This window comes from Hypanus sabinus, unplaced genomic scaffold (genome assembly GCF_030144855.1).
Source record: "Hypanus sabinus isolate sHypSab1 unplaced genomic scaffold, sHypSab1.hap1 scaffold_2539, whole genome shotgun sequence".
Classification (NCBI taxonomy): Eukaryota; Metazoa; Chordata; class Chondrichthyes; order Myliobatiformes; family Dasyatidae; genus Hypanus; species Hypanus sabinus.
In genome coordinates, this window is record NW_026780664.1 from 7,750 (window position 1) to 26,320 (window position 18,571).

Genomic DNA, 18,571 nt, shown 5'->3' on the forward strand with positions numbered 1-18,571 from the left:
GGGGTCAGACACAGAGTGAAACTCCCTCCACACCGTCACATCACACACTCCCGGGGTCAGGCACAGAGTGAAACTCCCTCCACACCGTCCCATCACACACTCCCGGGGTCAGACACAGAGTGAAACTCCCTCCACACCGTCACATCACACACTCCCGGGGTCAGGCACAGAGTGAAACTCCCTCCACACCGTCACATCACACACTCCCGGGGTCAGACACAGAGTGAAACTCCCTCCACACTGTCCCATCACACACTCCTGGGGTCAGACACAGAGTGAAACTCCCTCCACACCGTCCCATCACACACTTCCGGGGTCAGACACAGAGTGAAACTCCCTCCACACCGTCACATCACACACTACAGGGGTCAGACACAGAGTGAAACTCCTTCCACACTGTCCCCTCACACACTCCCGGGGTCAGGCACAGAGTGTAACTCCCTCTACACCGTCCCATCACACACTCCCAGGGTCAGACACAGAGTGAAACTCCCTCCACGCGGCTCAAATCTCTGCAAAGGGAGTGAAACACACAACACTTTGACTAAGAATTAGGGATGAGTGGAGCCATAAAATTGAACTTGGAGCAGGGATAAAACCACTGAGGGGATTTCAGACAACCTGTCTCCCTTTGGCACCAGGGGTATCGACGGTATTTACAGACAGAAAGACAAACACAAAATTACAGCAGTCTTTAACTGAATATACTGTGATCATATTAAATACAATTACAAAGTGGACATTGATTAAATACAATTATAAAGTTGACTTTGTCATGAATCAGCGCTGAACATTTAAACACACCTCAAATGTACCTTCCAGACATCCACTCAGTGGCCACTGTGTTAGGCACAGGAGAGGAACCCGGTGTGGTTTTCTGCTGCTGCAGCTCATCCACTTCAACTTTCAACGTGTTGAGCGTTCAGAGATGCTCTGTCATAACGGGTGGTTATTTGAGTTACTGTCCCCTTCCTGTCAGCTCGAACGAATCTGACCTCTCTCATTAACGAGGTGTTTTCACCCACAGAACTGCCACTCACTGGATGTTTTTTTCTGTAAACTGTAGAGTCTTTGCGCGTGAAAATCCCAGGAGATCAGCAGTTTCTGAGATACTCAAACCACCCCATCTGGCACCAACAACCAATCCACATTCAAAGCCACAAAGATCACATTTCTTCCACATTCTGATGTTTGGTCTGAACAGCAACGGAACCTCTTGACCAAGTCCGCATGCTTTTATGCATTGAGTTGCTGCCACATGATTGGCTGACGTGATATTTGCATTAACGAGCAGGTGTACCTAATAAAGTGGCCACTAACATAGACAAACTATGTCTCTAGTCGGATCACCTCTGCTGAAGTTGGCTCTGCTAATGTTCACACGGATTTTCAATAGAATTTGGGAATTAATGAGTGAATTTTTGACATAAGCAGTTAAATTCCTGGGGCTCCCCTCCTAATATCACAGGACCTCCCAGGTGTATTGTACCTGGCAGCGTGATCCACCTCCTGAGAGCCAAGGACTTTCTCCTGTTTATAAGGCATAGATCACAAGACTCTCCACTTCCTGGGTGTGTTGGCTCCAACAACTCTCAGAGGTTCGACACCTCCCTCCTCCCCTCCGCCTCTAAACAACCCTTAGAAAACACACCACAGTCACTTGTCTCCCCTGATCCAGCCATCTTCCTTGCCGAGGGAAACACCACCATTTGCAGGGTCCTCCTCTGCCATCCCGACTCGTTATCATGTCAGCAGTTCCTTCACCGCCGTCAGATCGGGAACTTGGAACTCCCTCCCTTCCCTGAACGGACTGCAATGGCTCAAGCTGGGGTGAGGCCCCACCCCCTCGAAGGGCAGTGAGGGGATTTGCCCAGAGTCAGGAAGAGGGTAACATCCTTGCTTTCTTGAGCCATGAGGAGAGTGTCTGGCCCCAGAATTGGAATCCTATCCTAATGCCCGAGGTCTCAGACTCACCTGCCCGGAGTCTGGACGCAGCCATTAGTAAATCTTGGTTGCAGGAGGGACAGGACTGGCAGCTCGATGTTCTGAGTTCTGTGTTGTAGATGTGACAGAGCGTGAGGTTGGTCAAGAAGGTTCAGCTGACGTATTCAAGATGAGGTAGTAAATTGGATTAGACAGTAGCTTCACAGAAGAAGCCAGAGGGTGGTAGCAGATGGTCGTCTCTCTGAGTGGAGGCCTGTGACTAGCGGTGTGCCACAGGGATCGGTGCTGGGTTCATTGTTGTTTTACGTCTATGTCAACAATCTGGATGATAATGTGGTTAGCTAGATAGTGAGGAAGATTATCAAAGCTTGCAGTGGGATCTGGAAAAATGGGCTGAAAAATGGCAGATAGAATTGGATGCAGACAGGTGTGAGGTTTTGCTCTTTGGGAGGAGTGGTAGGGCACTGTGGAGTGTGGTGGAACACAGAGATCTGGGAATACAGATCCATAATTCCTTGAAAATGGCACCACAGGTGGACAGGGTCGTGAAGAAAGCTTTTGGCACACTGGCTTCCATAAATGCACTGAGCACAGAAATTGGGATGTTATGTTGAAATCGACGAGGTTTAATTTGGAGGATTGTGTGCTGTTTTGGTCACCTAACTACAGGAAAGATGTAAGTAAGATTGAAAGGGTACAGAGAAGATTTATAAGGACTTGAAGGCCTCAATTTTAGGGTAAAGCTGAAGAAGTTAAGACTTTATTCCCTGGAACACAGAAGATTGAGGGGAGATTTGATACACAATTTGTAGCGAGGGTAAATGACAGCAGGATTTTTCCACTGAGGTTGAGTGAGGCTACAATAAGAGGTCATGGGTTAAGGGTGAAAGGTCTTGTGTTTAAGGGAAAATGAAAGGGAACTTCTTCACTCAGAGAGTGTGGAATGAGCTGCCAGCACAAGTGGTGGATTTGGCATCAATTTCAACGTTTAAGAGAAATTTGGATCAGTATACAGATGAAAGGGGTTTGAAGGGCAGGTTGATGGGACTTGGCAGATCACTGGTTTAGCAAGGACTAGATGGGCCAAAGGGCCTGTGCTGTAGTGTTTTGTCTAGGCCAGGAACGGCTTAGGTGGAGCCCACTACAGTTCAACAGCCCGAAGTCACCCCAGCATCCCGTCTCCCCATGGGATGGGGCTAGTATGGGACTTACTGTCAGACCCCTAACTGCAAATATCAGGGCAGGGTTACTGGGTTCAGCCCTGAACACGGAATGGGGAGAGCAGGGGCGTGATGGGTGAGGGGGAGTGAGGAGGAGAGTGGGAGGGGGGAGGGGGAGAGAGGAAAGTGGGGGAGGAAGTGAGAGGGTCAGAGGGAGTAAGCATAGAGGGAGAGTTGGGGGGGCTCAGGGAGAGCAGAGGTAAGGCGAAGGAAGGCAAAGGGAGGGGAAGGTAGTGAGGGGTGAGGAAAAGGAAGGGGAGGAAAGGGGCAGTGTTGGAGGAGGAGATGAGGAGGTGGGGAGATGGAGGTGTGAGGGAGGAAGGAAGGGACAGTGTTGGAGGGCAGAGAGGAGGAGGTGGAGGTGAGGGGAGCCGGTGGGAAATCCAGCGTGGAGGACAGTGACCACCCAGTGAGGATCTGCATTGAGTTACGTTCGCGACATTCGCTCCTCAGCCTCCTTCTCCAGCTGGTAGGCGGGACGGTAGCACTCCTGGCCCAGCCCCGTCACGTAGCGCAGATTGGGGTTCTTTCTGGTGTTGTCCATGCTGCCCAGGGAGGTGTAGCTGGGGGTGGGGGGGACAGGGGGCAGAGAGAGAGAGAATGTGTGGACACGTTACCACAGTTCCCCGCCTCCCCTCCCAACAACTCCCCCAACACAGGGAGGGAGTGCCGCACTGAGGGAGGGGCAGTGAGGACGGAGCTCTGAGCTGTGGGAGGAGGGGTGAGGTGGTGAGGGAGGGGCGGCGGGCAGCGTGGGGGAGGGAGCACTGCACTGCCCCTGCCTACCAGAACACAATGGACATGACACCCACGGCTAATGGGGCCGTTGCCCTGTCACTGTTTCTGGGATCTTGCTCTGCACGCATTGCAGGGGAAGCGGGGAGGGGGCCGTGAGACTCGGGAATTCCCGGGAGCTTGGGAAGGAAAGCGCGGGACTGAGCTCCCCTGAGCGGGGCCGTTGCCCTGTCACTGTTTCTGGGATCTTGCTCTGCACGCATTGCAGGGGAAGCGGGGAGGGGGCCGTGAGACTCGGGAATTCCCGGGAGCTTGGGAAGGAAAGCGTGGGACTGAGCTCCCCTGAGCGGGACAGGGTCCCTGGCCGGAGAAAGAGCACCTACCCTTTGTCATAGAGGATGCAGTACGGGATGTAGAGGGTACGTAGGAACTCCCAGATGTCGTGGTAACTCCAGTCCTGGGGACAGGATACAGGTGGTCAGAGTCACTCGCTTCCTCACAAAACCCCTCCTTCCAACCCACGGGCAAAAAGGAACTGGGACTGGGTATAGCTTCGGCTATTCCACCACAGAGGCATCACCAGTGCTGGGACCCCGAGCAACAGGAACACAGACGAGGTTGGGAAGAGGAGTTTATTTCTATATCGGCAGGATGCGGAGTTGGCCCTTCCAGCCCCAGCAACCCCACAACCCCAGTTAGTTAACTCAATCACGGGACAATTTACAATGACCGATTAACCCACCAACACCGTGGGAGGTAAGCGAAGCACCGGGAGAAACCTCATGCATTCTGCGGGAGTGCGTACAGAGACTCTACAGACATGGCCGGAATTCAATCTGAACCCTGGAATGTCCCAATCTGTAACAGCCTCATGCTAACTGCTATTCTGCCATGGCTGGGAAAGAGTGCGGAAAGGACTCATGGAGTCAGAGCGTCCCAGGAGTCCAGAGCTCGAGGCCTAGTGTCTGGCTATTGGTGGGCGGTGTGATCAACATGGAGGGCCAAGGGTAGATGGGAAATCCAGAGGTCGAGGACTCTATGCAGGAATCACAAGTTTGTGGATATCTGCAAGTCCTCTGGGAAGTCGTACCCACTGGCTGTCAGTCACCCTATCAGGGATGGGGTTCCTCACCTACCGCCCCAGCAGCACATAATTCTCCGTAACTTCTGCCACCTCCAACAGCATCCCACCACCAAGCACATCTTCCCCCACCACCCCCACTTTCAGCAGGGATCGCTCCCTACGTGACTCCCTTATCCATTCGTCCCTCCTGGCACTTACCCTAGCAAGTGGAACCTGCCCCCACACCTCCTCCCTCACCACCATCCAGGACCCAAACCGTCCTTCCAGGTGAGCTGAGAGTCCGTTGGGGTCATCGACTGCATCTGGCATGCCTGGTATGGCCTCGGTGTGACCCGAAGTAAACTGGGAAACTGCTTTGCCGAGCACCTCCGCTCTGTCCGTCAGAAAGTGTGGGATCTCCCAGTGGCCACCCAATCCAGTTCTACTTCCCATTCCTGCTCTGACATGCCAGTGCAGGACCTCCTCTACTGCCACACTCAGGCTGGAGGAACAACCACCACCTTGTATTCCATTTGGGTAGCCTCCAACCCGATGGTATGAATATAGATATCTCGAACGTCCAGTTATTGTCCCCCCCCCCACTGGCTTTCACCATTCCGCACTCCCATTTCGCTCTCTTACCTGCCCACCAACCCCCTCTGGTGCTCCTCCACTTTCCCTTTCCTCCATGGTCCACTCTCCTCTCTTATCAGATGCCCCCTTCTCCAGCCCGTTATCTCTTTCACCAACTTCCCACCTATTCTGGTTTCACCTACCACCTTGCACTTCTTCCCCTCCCCTCTCCCCACCTTCTCATCTCTTTTTCCAGTCCTGGTGAAGGGTCTCAGCCTGAAACATCGACTGTTTACTCTTTTCCATAGGCGCGTTTGTGTGTGTGTTGCTTGCAGAGTTTTCTCGTGCGCGTGGGCGAACGGGGTTAAGTATTGCATGGGGCAAGAATTACAAAAGGAGTGAGAGAGCCGCATTAGTGATGGCACACGCTGGGAACTCACGGTGCCGGAGCTACGTTCTGGGCCGGCTGGGACAAAAATGTGCTCCCAAAGCCCACCCCCGAAAGAGAATGCCTCCTGCTCGTCTGACGCACAACCCCTCACAGCGCGATTCACTCTGCACTCCCACAGGCTCGCAATCAATCCGGCACGGTGCAAATGGGACGAGCTTAGATGGGTGTCTCGGTCAGCAGAGACTCGACAGGCTGAACGGTCTCCCTCCCTCCCTCCCTCGCATTAGGAGACGCGGAACCATCCCCTGCCTCTCGCACTCACCAGCAGTGGATTCACCCTCATGTACTCGGGCCAGCCTGGGTCAGTCGGACACATAGGGTTCAGGGTCTGGGAGTAGGGGTCATCGCGCCGGGTGCCCATCAGCACGGCCTTGATGTGAGGGTGGCGCACCTTCAGGTCCGTCAGCGCCTCCTTGATGTTCCCGCACACGGTGTAGAGCTGCAGGTTGTACCTGGGGCAGAAATAAGCATCAAGCAATGGAGTTATCACCTTCCACAATGCTGCAAGGGTCCGGGAGTTTATATACAAAATACGAGACCACCTGAGTGAGTTACAGACTGGGAACTAATCCTGGGGACGGAGTGGCGTTTATATATAGAATAACAGATCTTTAGGGGTAGGTTACAGGCTGGGATCTAATCCAGGGGTTCAGGGGGTTTATATAAAGAATAACAGATCCCTGGGAGTGAATTACAGGTTGGGATCTAATCCAGGGGTTTTAGGGAGGTTTATATAGAGAATATCAGATTCCTGGGTCACAGACTGGCATCTAATTCAGGGGTTCAGGAGGTTTATATATAGAATAACAGATCCCCACAAGTGGGTTACAGACTGGAATCTGATCCAGAGGTTTATATATAGAATAACAGATCCCCACAAGTGGGTTACAGACTGGGATCTGATCCAGAGGTTTATATATAGAATAACAGATCCCCACAAGTGGGTTACAGACTGGGATCTGATCCAGAGGTTTATATATAGAATAACAGATCCCCACAAGTGGGTTACAGACTGGGATCTGATCCAGAGGTTTATATATAGAATAACAGATACTCAAGAGTGGAAATTCAAACAACAACACACACAAAATGCTGGTGGAACACAGCAGGCCAGGCAGCATCTATAGGGAGAAGCACTGTCAACCTCGTGTTTGCCCAAGAGTGGATTACAGGTTGGGATCTAATCCAGGAGTTCATACACAAAATGACAGATTCCTGGGAGTGGGTTACAGACTGGGATCTAATCCAGGGATTTAGGCGCTTTATATACAGAATAACAGAACCTTATGAGTGGATTACAGACTGAGATCTAATCCTGGGATTTAGGGGATTCATACACAAAATAGCAGATTCCTGAGAGTGAGTTACAGGCTGGGATCTAATCCCAGGGTCGGAGTGGGGTTATATACAGAATAACAGATCCCGGGTAGTGTGTTACAGGCTGGGATTTAAACCGGGGCTCAGGATGGGGAGTGGGTTATATACAGAATAAGAGATCCCTGGGAGTGGACTACACGATGGGGTCAGGATGGGGAGTGGGTTATATACAGAATAAGAGATCCCTGGGAGTGGACTACACGATGGGATCAGGATGGGGATTGGGGTCTGCCAATGGTGACCAACTCACCTCCTGCAGGTGTCCTGAATGAACTGTTCCAGCTCTGGGAAAGGCGACACTATCCGGATGTAGAGTGCCTGCAGCTGGTGTTTACACCCAATACTCGCCCTTCACAAAACACAGCAGACTCTGGTCACTGGTATAGTCAGGGTTGTCGAAGGCTTCCCCTCCACTCCCCACACCCAGGGGAAAGAGCCTCACAAAAACCCACAAGCCGGTGCAGGAGTACTCTGCCCAGCCACTGGATGATAGTAGTGAGCAGGGATAGTGGGGGAGAAGTGGAGCCAATGAATGTGGGCGGGGCAGAGGAGGAGGGGCACCAGAACAAAGGGTTCACTTGATAAGAGTAGAGGCAGTTTCACTCAGTCTGACACCCGGAGTGTGTGAGGGGACAGTGTGGAGGGAGTTTCACTCTGAGTCTGACACCGGGACTGTGTGATGGGACGGTGTGGAGGGAGTGTGTGAGGGGACAGTGTGGAGGGAGTTTCACTCTGTGTCTGACCCCGGGAGTGTGTGATGGGACGGTGTGGAGGGAGTGTGTGAGGGGACAGAGTGGAGGGAGATTCACTCTGTGTCAGACCCCGGGAGTGTGTGATGGGACAGAGTGGAGGGAGTTTCACTCTGTGTCTGACCCCGGGAGTGTGTGATGGGACAGTGTGGAGGGAGTTTCACTCTGTGTCTGACCCCGGGAGTGTGTGATGGGACGGTGTGGAGGGAGTTTCACTCTGTGTCTGACCCCGGTAGTGTGTGATGGGACGGAGTGGAGGGAGTGTGTGAGGGGACAGTGTGGAGGGAGTTTCACTCTGTGTCTGACCCCGGGAGTGTGTGATGGGACGGTGTGGAGCGAGTGTGTGAGGGGACAGAGTGGAGGGAGTTTCACTCTGTGTCTGACCCCGGGAGTGTGTGATGGGACGGTGAGGAGGGAGATTCACTCTGTGTCAGACCCCGGGAGTGTGTGATGGGACAGTGTGGAGGGAGTTTCACTCTGTGTCTGACCCCGGGAGTGTGTGATGGGACAGTGTGGAGGGAGTTTCACTCTGTGTCTGACCCCGGGAGTGTGTGATGGGACGGTGTAGAGGGAGTTTCACTCTGTGTCTGACCCCGGGAGTGTGTGATGGGACGGTGTGGAGGGAGTTTCACTCTGTGTCTGACCCCGGGAGTGTGTGATGGGACGGTGTGGAGGGAGTTTCACTCTGTGTCTGACCCTGGGAGTGTGTGATTGGAAAGTGTGGAGGGAGTTTCACTCTGTGTCTGACCCCGGGACTGTGTGATGGGACGGTGTGCGAAGGGTCGGTGTGGGGGGATTGTGTGAAGGGTTGGTGTGGGGGGAGTGTGTGAAGGGTCGGTGTGTGGGGAGTGTGTGAAGGGTCAGTATGGGGGGAGTGTGTGATGGGTCGTTGTGGAGGGAGTGTGGGAAGGGTCGGTGTGGAGGGAGTGTGTGATGGGTCGGTGTGGAGCGAGTGTGTGATGGGTCGGTGTGGGGGGAGTGTGTGATGGGTCGGTGTGGAGGGACTGTGTGATGGGACAGTGTGGAGCGAGTGTGTGAAGGGGCGGTGTGGGGGGAGAGTCTGATGGGTCGGTGTGGAGGGAGTGTGTGATGGGTCGGTGTGGAGGGAGTGTGTGAAGGGTCGGTGTGGGGGGAGAGTGTGAAGGGACGGTGTGGAGCAAGTGTGTGAAGGATCGGTGTGGGGGGAGTGTGTGAAGGGTCGGTGTGGGGGGAGAGTGTGATGGGTCGGTGTGGGGGGACTGTGTGAAGCGTCGGTGTGCGGGAAGTGTGTGAAGGGTCGGTGTGGGGGGAGTGTGTGATGGGTCAGTGTTGGGGGAGTGTGTGAAGGTTCGGTGTGGAGGGAGTGTGTGAAGGTTCGGTGTTGGGGGAGTGTGTGAAGGTTCGGTGTGGAGGGAGTGTGTGAAGGGTCGGTGTGGGGGGAGTGTGTGAAGGATCGGTGTGGGGGGAGTGTGTGAAGGGTTGGTGTGGGGGGAGTGTGTGATGGTTCGGTGTGGGGGGAGTGTGTGAAGGATCGGTGTGGGGGGAGTGTGTGAAGGGTTGGTGTGGGGGGAGTGTGTGATGGTTCGGTGTGGGGGGAGTGTGTGAAGGGTCGGTGTGGGGGGAGTGTGTGAAGGGACGGTGTGGGGGGAGTGTGTGAAGGGTCGGTGTGGGGGGAGAGTGTGAAGGGTCGGTGTGGGGGGAGTGAGTGAAGGGTCGGTGTGGGGGGAGTGTGTGAAGGGTCGGTGTGGAGCGAGTGTGTGATGGGTCGGTGTGGAGGGAGTGTGTGAAGGGTCGGTGTGGAGCGAGTGTGTGATGGGTCGGTGTGGGGGGAGTGTGTGAAGGGACGGTGTGGGGGGAGTGTGTGAAGGGACGGTGTGGAGCAAGTGTGTGAAGGGTCGGTGTGGGGGGAGTGTGTGAAGGGTCGGTGTGGAGCGAGTGTGTGAAGGGTCGGTGTGGGGGGAGTGTGTGAAGGGTCGGTGTGGAGCAAGTGTGTGAAGGTTCGGTGTGGGGGGAGTGTGTGAAGGGTCGGTGTGGGGGGAGTGAGTGAAGGGTCGGTGTGGGGGGAGTGTGTGAAGGGTCGGTGTGGGGGGAGTGTGTGAAGGGACGGTGTGGAGCAAGTGAGTGAAGGGTAGGTGTGGGGGGAGTGTGTGAAGGATCGGTGTGGAGGGAGTGTGTGATGAGTCGGTGTGGGGGGAGTGTGTGAAGGGTCGGTGTGGGGGGAGTGTGTGAAGGATCGGTGTGGGGGGAGTGAGTGAAGGGTCGGTGTGGGGGTAGTGAGTGAAGGGTCGGTGTGGGGGGAGTGTGTGATGAGTCGGTGTGGGGGGAGAGTGTGAAGGGTCGGTGTGGGGGGAGGGTGTGATGGGTTGGTGTGGGGGGAGAGTGTGAAGGGTCGGTGTGGGGGGAGTGTGTGATGGGTCGGTGTGGAGGGAGTGTGTGAAGGGTCGGTGTGGAGGGAGTCTGTGAAGGGTCGGTGTGGAGGGAGTCTGTGAAGGGTCGGTGTGGAGGGAGTGTGTGAAGGGTCGGTGTGGAGGGAGTGTGTGAAGGGTCGGTGTGGAGGGAGTGTGTGATGGGTCGGTGTGGGGGGAGTGTGTGAAGGGTCGGTGTGGGGGAGTGTGTGAAGGGTCGGTGTGGGGGGAGTGTTTGATGGGTCGGTGTGGAGGGAGTGTGTGAAGGGTCGGTGTGGGGGGAGTGTGTGATGGGTCGGTGTGGAGGGAGTGTGTGAAGGGTCTGTGAGGAGGGAGTCTGTGATTGGTCGGTGTGGGGGGAGTGTTTGATGGGTTGGTGATGGGGAGTGTGTGATAGGACAGTGTGGAGCGAGTGTGTGAAGGGTCGGTGTGGAGGGAGTGTGTGAGATGGGTCGGTGTGGGGGGATTGTGTGAAGGGTCGGTGTGGGGGGAGTGTGTGAGATGGGTCGGTGTGGGGGGATTGTGTGAAGGGTCGGTGTGGGGGGATTGTGTGAAGGGTCGGTGTGGAGGGAGTGTGTGAGATGGGTCGGTGTGGGGGGATTGTGTGAAGGGTCGGTGTGGGGGGATTGTGTGAAGGGTCGGTGTGGGGGGAGTGTGTGAAGGGTCGGTGTGGGGGGAGTGTTTGATGGGTTGGTGTGGAGGGAGTGTGTGAAGGGTCGGTGTGGGGGGAGTGTGTGAAGGGTCGGTGTGGAGGGAGTGTGTGATGGGTCGGTGTGGAGGGAGTGTGTGAAGGGTCGGTGTGGAGGGAGTGTGTGAAGGGTCGGTGTAGGGGGAGTACGTGAAGGGACGGTGTGGGGGAGTGTGTGATAGGACAGTGTGGAGCGAGTGTGTGAAGGGTCGGTGTGGAGGGAGTGTGTGAGATGGGTCGGTGTGGGGGGAGTGTGTGAAGGGTCGGTGTGGGGGGAGAGTGTGAAGGATCGGTGTGGGGGGAGTGTGTGATGGGTCGGTGTGGAGGGAGTGTGTGAAGGGACGGTGTGGAGCAAGTGTGTGAAGGATCGGTGTGGAGGGAGTGTATGAAGGGTCGGTGTGGAGGGAGTGTGTGAAGGGTCGGTGTGGGGGGAGTGTGTGAAGGGTCGGTGTGGGGGGAGAGTGTGAAGGGACGGTGTGGAGCAAGTGTGTGAAGGATCGGTGTGGGGGGAGTGTGTGAAGGGTCGGTGTGGGGGGAGTGTGTGAAGGGTCGGTGTGGAGCAAGTGTGTGAAGGGACGGTGTGGGGGGAGTGTGTGAAGGATCGGTGTGGGGGGAGTGAGTGAAGGGTCGGTGTGGGGGGAGTGTGTGAAGGATCGGTGTGGGGGGAGTGAGTGAAGGTTCGGTGTGGGGGGAGTGTGTGAAGGATCGGTGTGGGGGGAGTGAGTGAAGGTTCGGTGTGGGGGGAGTGTGTGAAGGATCGGTGTGGGGGGAGTGAGTGAAGGGTCGGTGTGGAGGGAGTGTGTGATGGGTCGGTGTGGGGGGAGTGAGTGAAGGGTCGGTGTGGGGAGAGTGTGTGAAGGATCGTGTGGGGGGAGTGTGTGAAGGGTCGGTGTGGGGGGAGTGTGTGAAGGATCGGTGTGGGGGGAGTGAGTGAAGGGTCGGTGTGGGGGGAGTGTGTGAAGGGACGGTGTGGAGCAAGTGAGTGAAGGATCGGTGTGGGGGGAGTGAGTGAAGGGTCGGTGTGGGGGGAGTGTGTGAAGGATCGTTGTGGGGGGAGTGAGTGAAGGGTCGGTGTGGGGGGAGTGTGTGAAGGATCGGTGTGGGGGGAGTGTGTGAAGGATCGGTGTGGGGGGAGTGAGTGAAGGGTCGGTGTGGAGGGAGTGTGTGATGGGTCGGTGTGGAGGGAGTGTGTGAAGGGTCGGTGTGGAGGGAGTGTGTGAAGGGTCGGTGTAGGGGGAGTACGTGAAGGGACGGTGTGGGGGAGTGTGTGATAGGACAGTGTGGAGCGAGTGTGTGCAGGGTCGGTGTGGAGGGAGTGTGTGAGATGGGTCGGTGTGGGGGGAGTGTGTGAAGGGTCGGTGTGGGGGGAGAGTGTGAAGGATCGGTGTGGGGGGAGTGTGTGATGGGTCGGTGTGGAGGGAGTGTGTGAAGGGACGGTGTGGAGCAAGTGTGTGAAGGATCGGTGTGGAGGGAGTGTATGAAGGGTCGGTGTGGAGGGAGTGTGTGAAGGGTCGGTGTGGGGGGAGTGTGTGAAGGGTCGGTGTGGGGGGAGAGTGTGAAGGGACGGTGTGGAGCAAGTGTGTGAAGGATCGGTGTGGGGGGAGTGTGTGAAGGGTCGGTGTGGGGGGAGTGTGTGAAGGGTCGGTGTGGAGCAAGTGTGTGAAGGGACGGTGTGGGGGGAGTGTGTGAAGGATCGGTGTGGGGGGAGTGAGTGAAGGGTCGGTGTGGGGGGAGTGTGTGAAGGATCGGTGTGGGGGGAGTGAGTGAAGGTTCGGTGTGGGGGGAGTGTGTGAAGGATCGGTGTGGGGGGAGTGAGTGAAGGTTCGGTGTGGGGGGAGTGTGTGAAGGATCGGTGTGGGGGGAGTGAGTGAAGGGTCGGTGTGGAGGGAGTGTGTGATGGGTCGGTGTGGGGGGAGTGAGTGAAGGGTCGGTGTGGGGAGAGTGTGTGAAGGATCGTGTGGGGGGAGTGTGTGAAGGGTCGGTGTGGGGGGAGTGTGTGAAGGATCGGTGTGGAGGGAGTGAGTGAAGGGTCGGTGTGGGGGGAGTGTGTGAAGGGACGGTGTGGAGCAAGTGAGTGAAGGATCGGTGTGGGGGGAGTGAGTGAAGGGTCGGTGTGGGGGGAGTGTGTGAAGGATCGTTGTGGGGGGAGTGAGTGAAGGGTCGGTGTGGGGGGAGTGTGTGAAGGATCGGTGTGGGGGGAGTGTGTGAAGGATCGGTGTGGGGGGAGTGAGTGAAGGGTCGGTGTGGGGGGAGTGTGTGAAGGGACAGTGTGGAGCAAGTGAGTGAAGGATCGGTGTGGGGGGAGTGAGTGAAGGGTCGGTGTGGGGGGAGTGTGTGATGGGTCGGTGTGGGGGGAGTGAGTGAAGGGTCGGTGTAGGGGGAGTGTGTGAAGGATCGGTGTGGGGGGAGTGTGTGAAGGGTCGGTGTGAGGGGAGTGTGTGAAGGATCGGTGTGGGGGGAGTGTGTGATGGGTCGGTGTGGGGGGAGTGAGTGAAGGGTCGGTGTAGGGGGAGTGTGTGATGGGGTCGGTGTAGGGGGAGTGTGTGAAGGGACGGTGTGGGGGGAGTGTGTGAAGGGTCGGTGTGGAGGGAGTGTGTGAAGGGTCGGTGTGGGGGGAGTGTGTGATGGGTCGGTGTGGGGGGAGTGAGTGAAGGGTCGGTGTGGGGGGAGTGTGTGAAGGATCGGTGTGGGGGGAGTGAGTGAAGGGTCGGTGTGGGGGGAGTGTGTGAAGGATCGGTGTGGGGGGTGTGAGTGAAGGTTCGGTGTGGGGGGAGTGAGTGAAGGGTCGGTGTGGGGGGAGTGTATGAAGGATCGGTGTGGGGGGAGTGAGTGAAGGGTCGGTGTGGGGGGAGTGTGTGAAGGGACGGTGTGCAGCAAGTGAGTGAAGGATCGGTGTGGGGGGAGTGAGTGATGGGTCGGTGTGGGGGGAGTGAGTGAAGGGTCGGTGTGGGGGGAGTGTGTGAAGGGACGGTGTGGGGGGAGTGTGTGAAGGATCGGTGTGGGGGGAGTGAGTGAAGGGTCGGTGTGGGGGGAGTGTGTGAAGGATCGGTGTGGAGCAAGTGTGTGAAGGGTCGGTGTGGGGGGAGTGTGTGAAGGATCGGTGTGGGGGTAGCGAGTGAAGGGTCGGTGTGGGGGGAGTGTGTGATGAGTCGGTGTGGGGGGAGAGTGTGATGGGTTGGTGTGGGGGGAGAGTGTGAAGGGTCGGTGTGGGGGGAGTGTGTGAAGGGTCGGTGTGGGGGGAGTGTGTGAAGGGTCGGTGTGGGGGGAGTGTGTGAAGGGTCGGTGTGGGGGGAGTGTGTGATGGGTCGGTGTGGGGGGAGTGTGTGAAGGGTCGGTGTGGGGGGAGTGTGTGAAGGGTCGGTGTAGAGGGTGTGTGATGGGTCGGTGTAGGGGCAGTGTGTGAAGGGTCGGTGTGGGGGGAGTGTGTGAAGGGTCGGTGTAGGGGGAGTGTGTGATGGGTCGGTGTAGGGCAGTGTGTGAAGGGTCGGTGTAGGGGGAGTGTGTGATGGGTCGGTGTAGGGGGAGTGTGTGATGGGTCGGTGTGGGGGGAGTGTGTGATGGGTCGGTGTAGGGGGAGTGTGTGATGGGTCGGTGTAGGGGCAGTGTGTGAAGGGTCGGTGTAGGGGGAGTGTGTGTTGGGTCGGTGTGGGGGGAATGTGTGAAGGGTCGGTGTGGGGGGAGTGTGTGAAGGGTCGGTGTGGGGGGAGTGTGTGAAGGGTCGGTGTGGGGGGAGTGTGTGTTGGGTCGGTGTGGGGGGAATGTGTGAAGGGTCGGTGTGGGGGGAGTGTGTGAAGGGTCGGTGTGGGGGGAGTGTGTGTTGGGTCGGTGTGGGGGGAGTGTGTGTTGGGTCGGTGTGGGGGGAATGTGTGAAGGGTCGGTGTGGGGGGAGTGTGTGAAGGGTCGGTGTGGGGGGAGTGTGTGTTGGGTCGGTGTAGGGGGAGTGTGTGATGAGTCGGTGTGGGGGGAGTGTGTGATTGGTCGGTGTGGAGGGAGTGTGTGAAGGGTCGGTGTGGGGGAGTGTGTGATGGGTCGGTGTGGAGGGAGTGTGTGAAGGGTCGGTGTGGGGGGAGTGTGTGAAGGGACGGTGTAGGGGCAGTGTGTGAAGGGTCGCTGTGGAGCAAGTGTGTGATGGGTCGGTGTGGAGCAAGTCTGTGAAGGGTCGGTGTGGAGGGAGTGTGTGAAGGGTCGGTGTGGGGGGAGTGTGTGAAGGGACGGTGTGGGGGGAGTGTGTGAAGGGTCGGTGTGGAGGGAGTGTGTGAAGGGTCGGTGTGGGGGGAGTGTGTGAAGGGACGGTGTGGAGCAAGTCTGTGAAGGGTCGGTGTGGAGGGAGTGTGTGAAGGGTCGGTGTGGGGGGAGTGTGTGAAGGGACGGTGTGGGGGGAGTGTGTGAAGGGTCGGTGTGGAGCAAGTCTGTGAAGGGTCGGTGTGGAGGGAGTGTGTGAAGGGTCGGTGTGGGGGGAGTGTGTGAAGGGTCGGTGTGGGGGGAGTGTGTGAAGGGACGGTGTGGGGGGAGTGTGTGAAGGGTCGGTGTGGAGCAAGTCTGTGAAGGGTCGGTGTGGAGGGAGTGTGTGAAGGGTCGGTGTGGGGGGAGTGTGTGAAGGGTCGGTGTGGAGGGAGTGTGTGAAGGGTCGGTGTGGGGGGAGTGTGTGAAGGGTCGGTGTGGAGGGAGTGCGTGATGGGTCGTTGTGGAGGGAGTGTGTGATGGGTCGTTGTGGAGGGAGTGTGTGAAGGGTCGTTGTGGAGGGAGTGTGTAATGGGTCGGTGTGGGGGGAGTGTGTGATGGGTCGGTGTGGGGGGAGTGTGTGAAGGATCGGTGTGGGGGGAGTGTGATGGGTCGGTGTGGAGGGAGTGTGTGAAGGGTCGGTGTGGGGGGAGTGTGTGAAGGGTCGGTGTGGGGGGAGTGTGTGAAGGGTCGGTGTGGGGGGAGTGTGTGAAGGATCGGTGTGGAGGGAGTCTGTGAAGGGACGGTGTGGAGCAAGTGTGTGATGGGTCGGTGTGGGGGGACAGTGTGATGGGTCGGTGTGGGGGGAGAGTGTGAAGGGTCGGTGTGGGGGGAGTGAGTGAAGGGTCGGTGTGGGGGGAGTGTGTGAATGGTCGGTGTGGGGGGAGTGTGTGAAGGGTCGGTGTGGGGGAGTGTGTGAAGGGTCGGTGTGGAGGGAGTGTGTGAAGGGTTGGTGTGGGGGGAGAGTGTGATGGGTCGGTGTGGGGGGAGTGTGTGATGGGTCGGTGTGGGGGGAGTGTGTGAAGGGTCGGTGTGGGGGGAGTGTGTGAAGGGTCGGTGTAGGGGCAGTGTGTGAAGGGTCGGTGTGGGGGGAGTGTGTGATGGGTCGGTGTAGGGGGAGTGTGTGATGGGTCGGTGTAGGGGCAGTGTGTGAAGGGTCGGTGTAGGGGGAGTGTGTGATGGGTCGGTGTAGGGGGAGTGTGTGTTGGGTCGGTGTGGGGGGAATGTGTGAAGGGTCGGTGTGGGGGGAGTGTGTGATCGGTCGGTGTGGGGGGAGTGTGTGATGAGTCGGTGTGGGGGGAGTGTGTGAAGGGTCGGTGTGGGGGGAGTGTGTGATGGGTCGGTGTGGAGGGAGTGTGTGAAGGGTCGGTGTGGGGGAGTGTGTGAAGGGTCGGTGTGGAGCAAGTGTGTGATGGGTCGGTGTGGAGCAAGTCTGTGAAGGGTCGGTGTGGAGGGAGTGTGTGAAGGGTCGGTGTGGGGGGAGTGTGTGAAGGGACGGTGTGGAGCAAGTCTGTGAAGGGTCGGTGTGGAGGGAGTGTGTGAAGGGTCGGTGTGGAGGGAGTGTGTGAAGGGTCGGTGTGGGGGGAGTGTGTGAAGGGACGGTGTGGGGGGAGTGTGTGAAGGGTCGGTGTGGAGCAAGTCTGTGAAGGGTCGGTGTGGAGGGAGTGTGTGAAGGGTCGGTGTGGAGCAAGTCTGTGAAGGGTCGGTGTGGAGGGAGAGTGTGATGGGTCGGTGTGGGGGGAGTGTGTGATGGGTCGGTGTGGGGGGAGTGTGTGAAGGGTCGGTGTGGGGGGAGTGTGATGGGTCGGTGTGGGGGGAGTGTGTGATGGGTTGGTGTGGGGGGAGTGTGTGATGGGTTGGTGTGGGGGGAGTGTGTGAAGGGTCGGTGTGGAGGGAGTGTGTGAAGGGTCGGTGTGGAGGGAGAGTGTGATGGGTCGGTGTGGGGGGAGTGTGTGATGGGTTGGTGTGGGGGGAGTGTGTGATGGGTCGGTGTGGGGGGAGTGTGTGAAGGGACGGTGTGGGGGGAGTGTGTGATGGGTTGGTGTGGGGGAGTGTGTGATGGGTTGGTGTGGGGGGAGTGTGTGATGGGTTGGTGTGGGGGGAGTGTGTGATGGGTCGGTGTGGGGGGAGTGTGTGAAGGGTCGGTGTGGGGGGAGTGTGTGAAGGCTCGGTGTGGGGGGAGTGTGTGAAGGGTCGGTGTGGGGGGAGTGTGATGGGTCGGTGTGGGGGGAGTGTGTGATGGGTTGGTGTGGGGGAGTGTGTGATGGGTTGGTGTGGGGGGAGTGTGTGATGGGTCGGTGTGGAGGGAGTGTGTGAAGGGTCGGTGTGGGGGAGTGTGTGAAGGGTCGGTGTGGAGCAAGTGTGTGATGGGTCGGTGTGGAGCAAGTCTGTGAAGGGTCGGTGTGGAGGGAGTGTGTGAAGGGTCGGTGTGGGGGGAGTGTGTGAAGGGACGGTGTGGAGCAAGTCTGTGAAGGGTCGGTGTGGAGGAGTGTGTGAAGGGTCGGTGTGGAGGGAGTGTGTGAAGGGTCGGTGTGGGGGGAGTGTGTGAAGGGACGGTGTGGGGGGAGTGTGTGAAGGGTCGGTGTGGAGCAAGTCTGTGAAGGGTCGGTGTGGAGGGAGTGTGTGAAGGGTCGGTGTGGAGCAAGTCTGTGAAGGGTCGGTGTGGAGGGAGAGTGTGATGGGTCGGTGTGGGGGGAGTGTGTGATGGGTCGGTGTGGGGGGAGTGTGTGAAGGGTCGGTGTGGGGGGAGTGTGATGGGTCGGTGTGGGGGGAGTGTGTGATGGGTCGGTGTGGGGGGAGAGTGTGATGGGTCGGTGTGGGGGGAGTGTGTGATGGGTCGGTGTGGGGGGAGTGTGTGATGGGTCGTTGTGGAGGAGTGTGTGATGGGTCGTTGTGGAGGGAGTGTGTGAAGGGTCGTTGTGGAGGGAGTGTGTAATGGGTCGGTGTGGGGGGAGTGTGTGATGGGTAGGTGTGGGGGGAGTGTGTGAAGGATCGGTGTGGGGGGAGTGTGATGGGTCGGTGTGGAGGGAGTGTGTGAAGGGTCGGTGTGGGGGGAGTGTGTGAAGGGTCGGTGTGGGGGGAGTGTGTGAAGGGTCGGTGTGGAGCAAGTGTGTGAAGGATCGGTGTGGGGGGAGTGTGTGATGGATCGGTGTGCGGGGAGTGTGAT

General features: G+C 57.8%; 1 protein-coding gene across 1 annotated transcript; it reads right to left on the minus strand.

Annotated features, from left to right (window-relative positions):
• Window positions 1-249: 249 nt before the first annotated feature.
• Window positions 250-7,712, minus strand: LOC132388029 (FAD synthase-like; the record flags this gene model as incomplete). Its single annotated transcript, XM_059960374.1, has 4 exons — window positions 250-3,727; window positions 4,283-4,356; window positions 6,249-6,438; window positions 7,614-7,712. Coding segments are annotated over 4 exons (499 nt in total), but the record flags the coding sequence as incomplete, so codon positions are not given.
• Window positions 7,713-18,571: the final 10,859 nt, after the last annotated feature.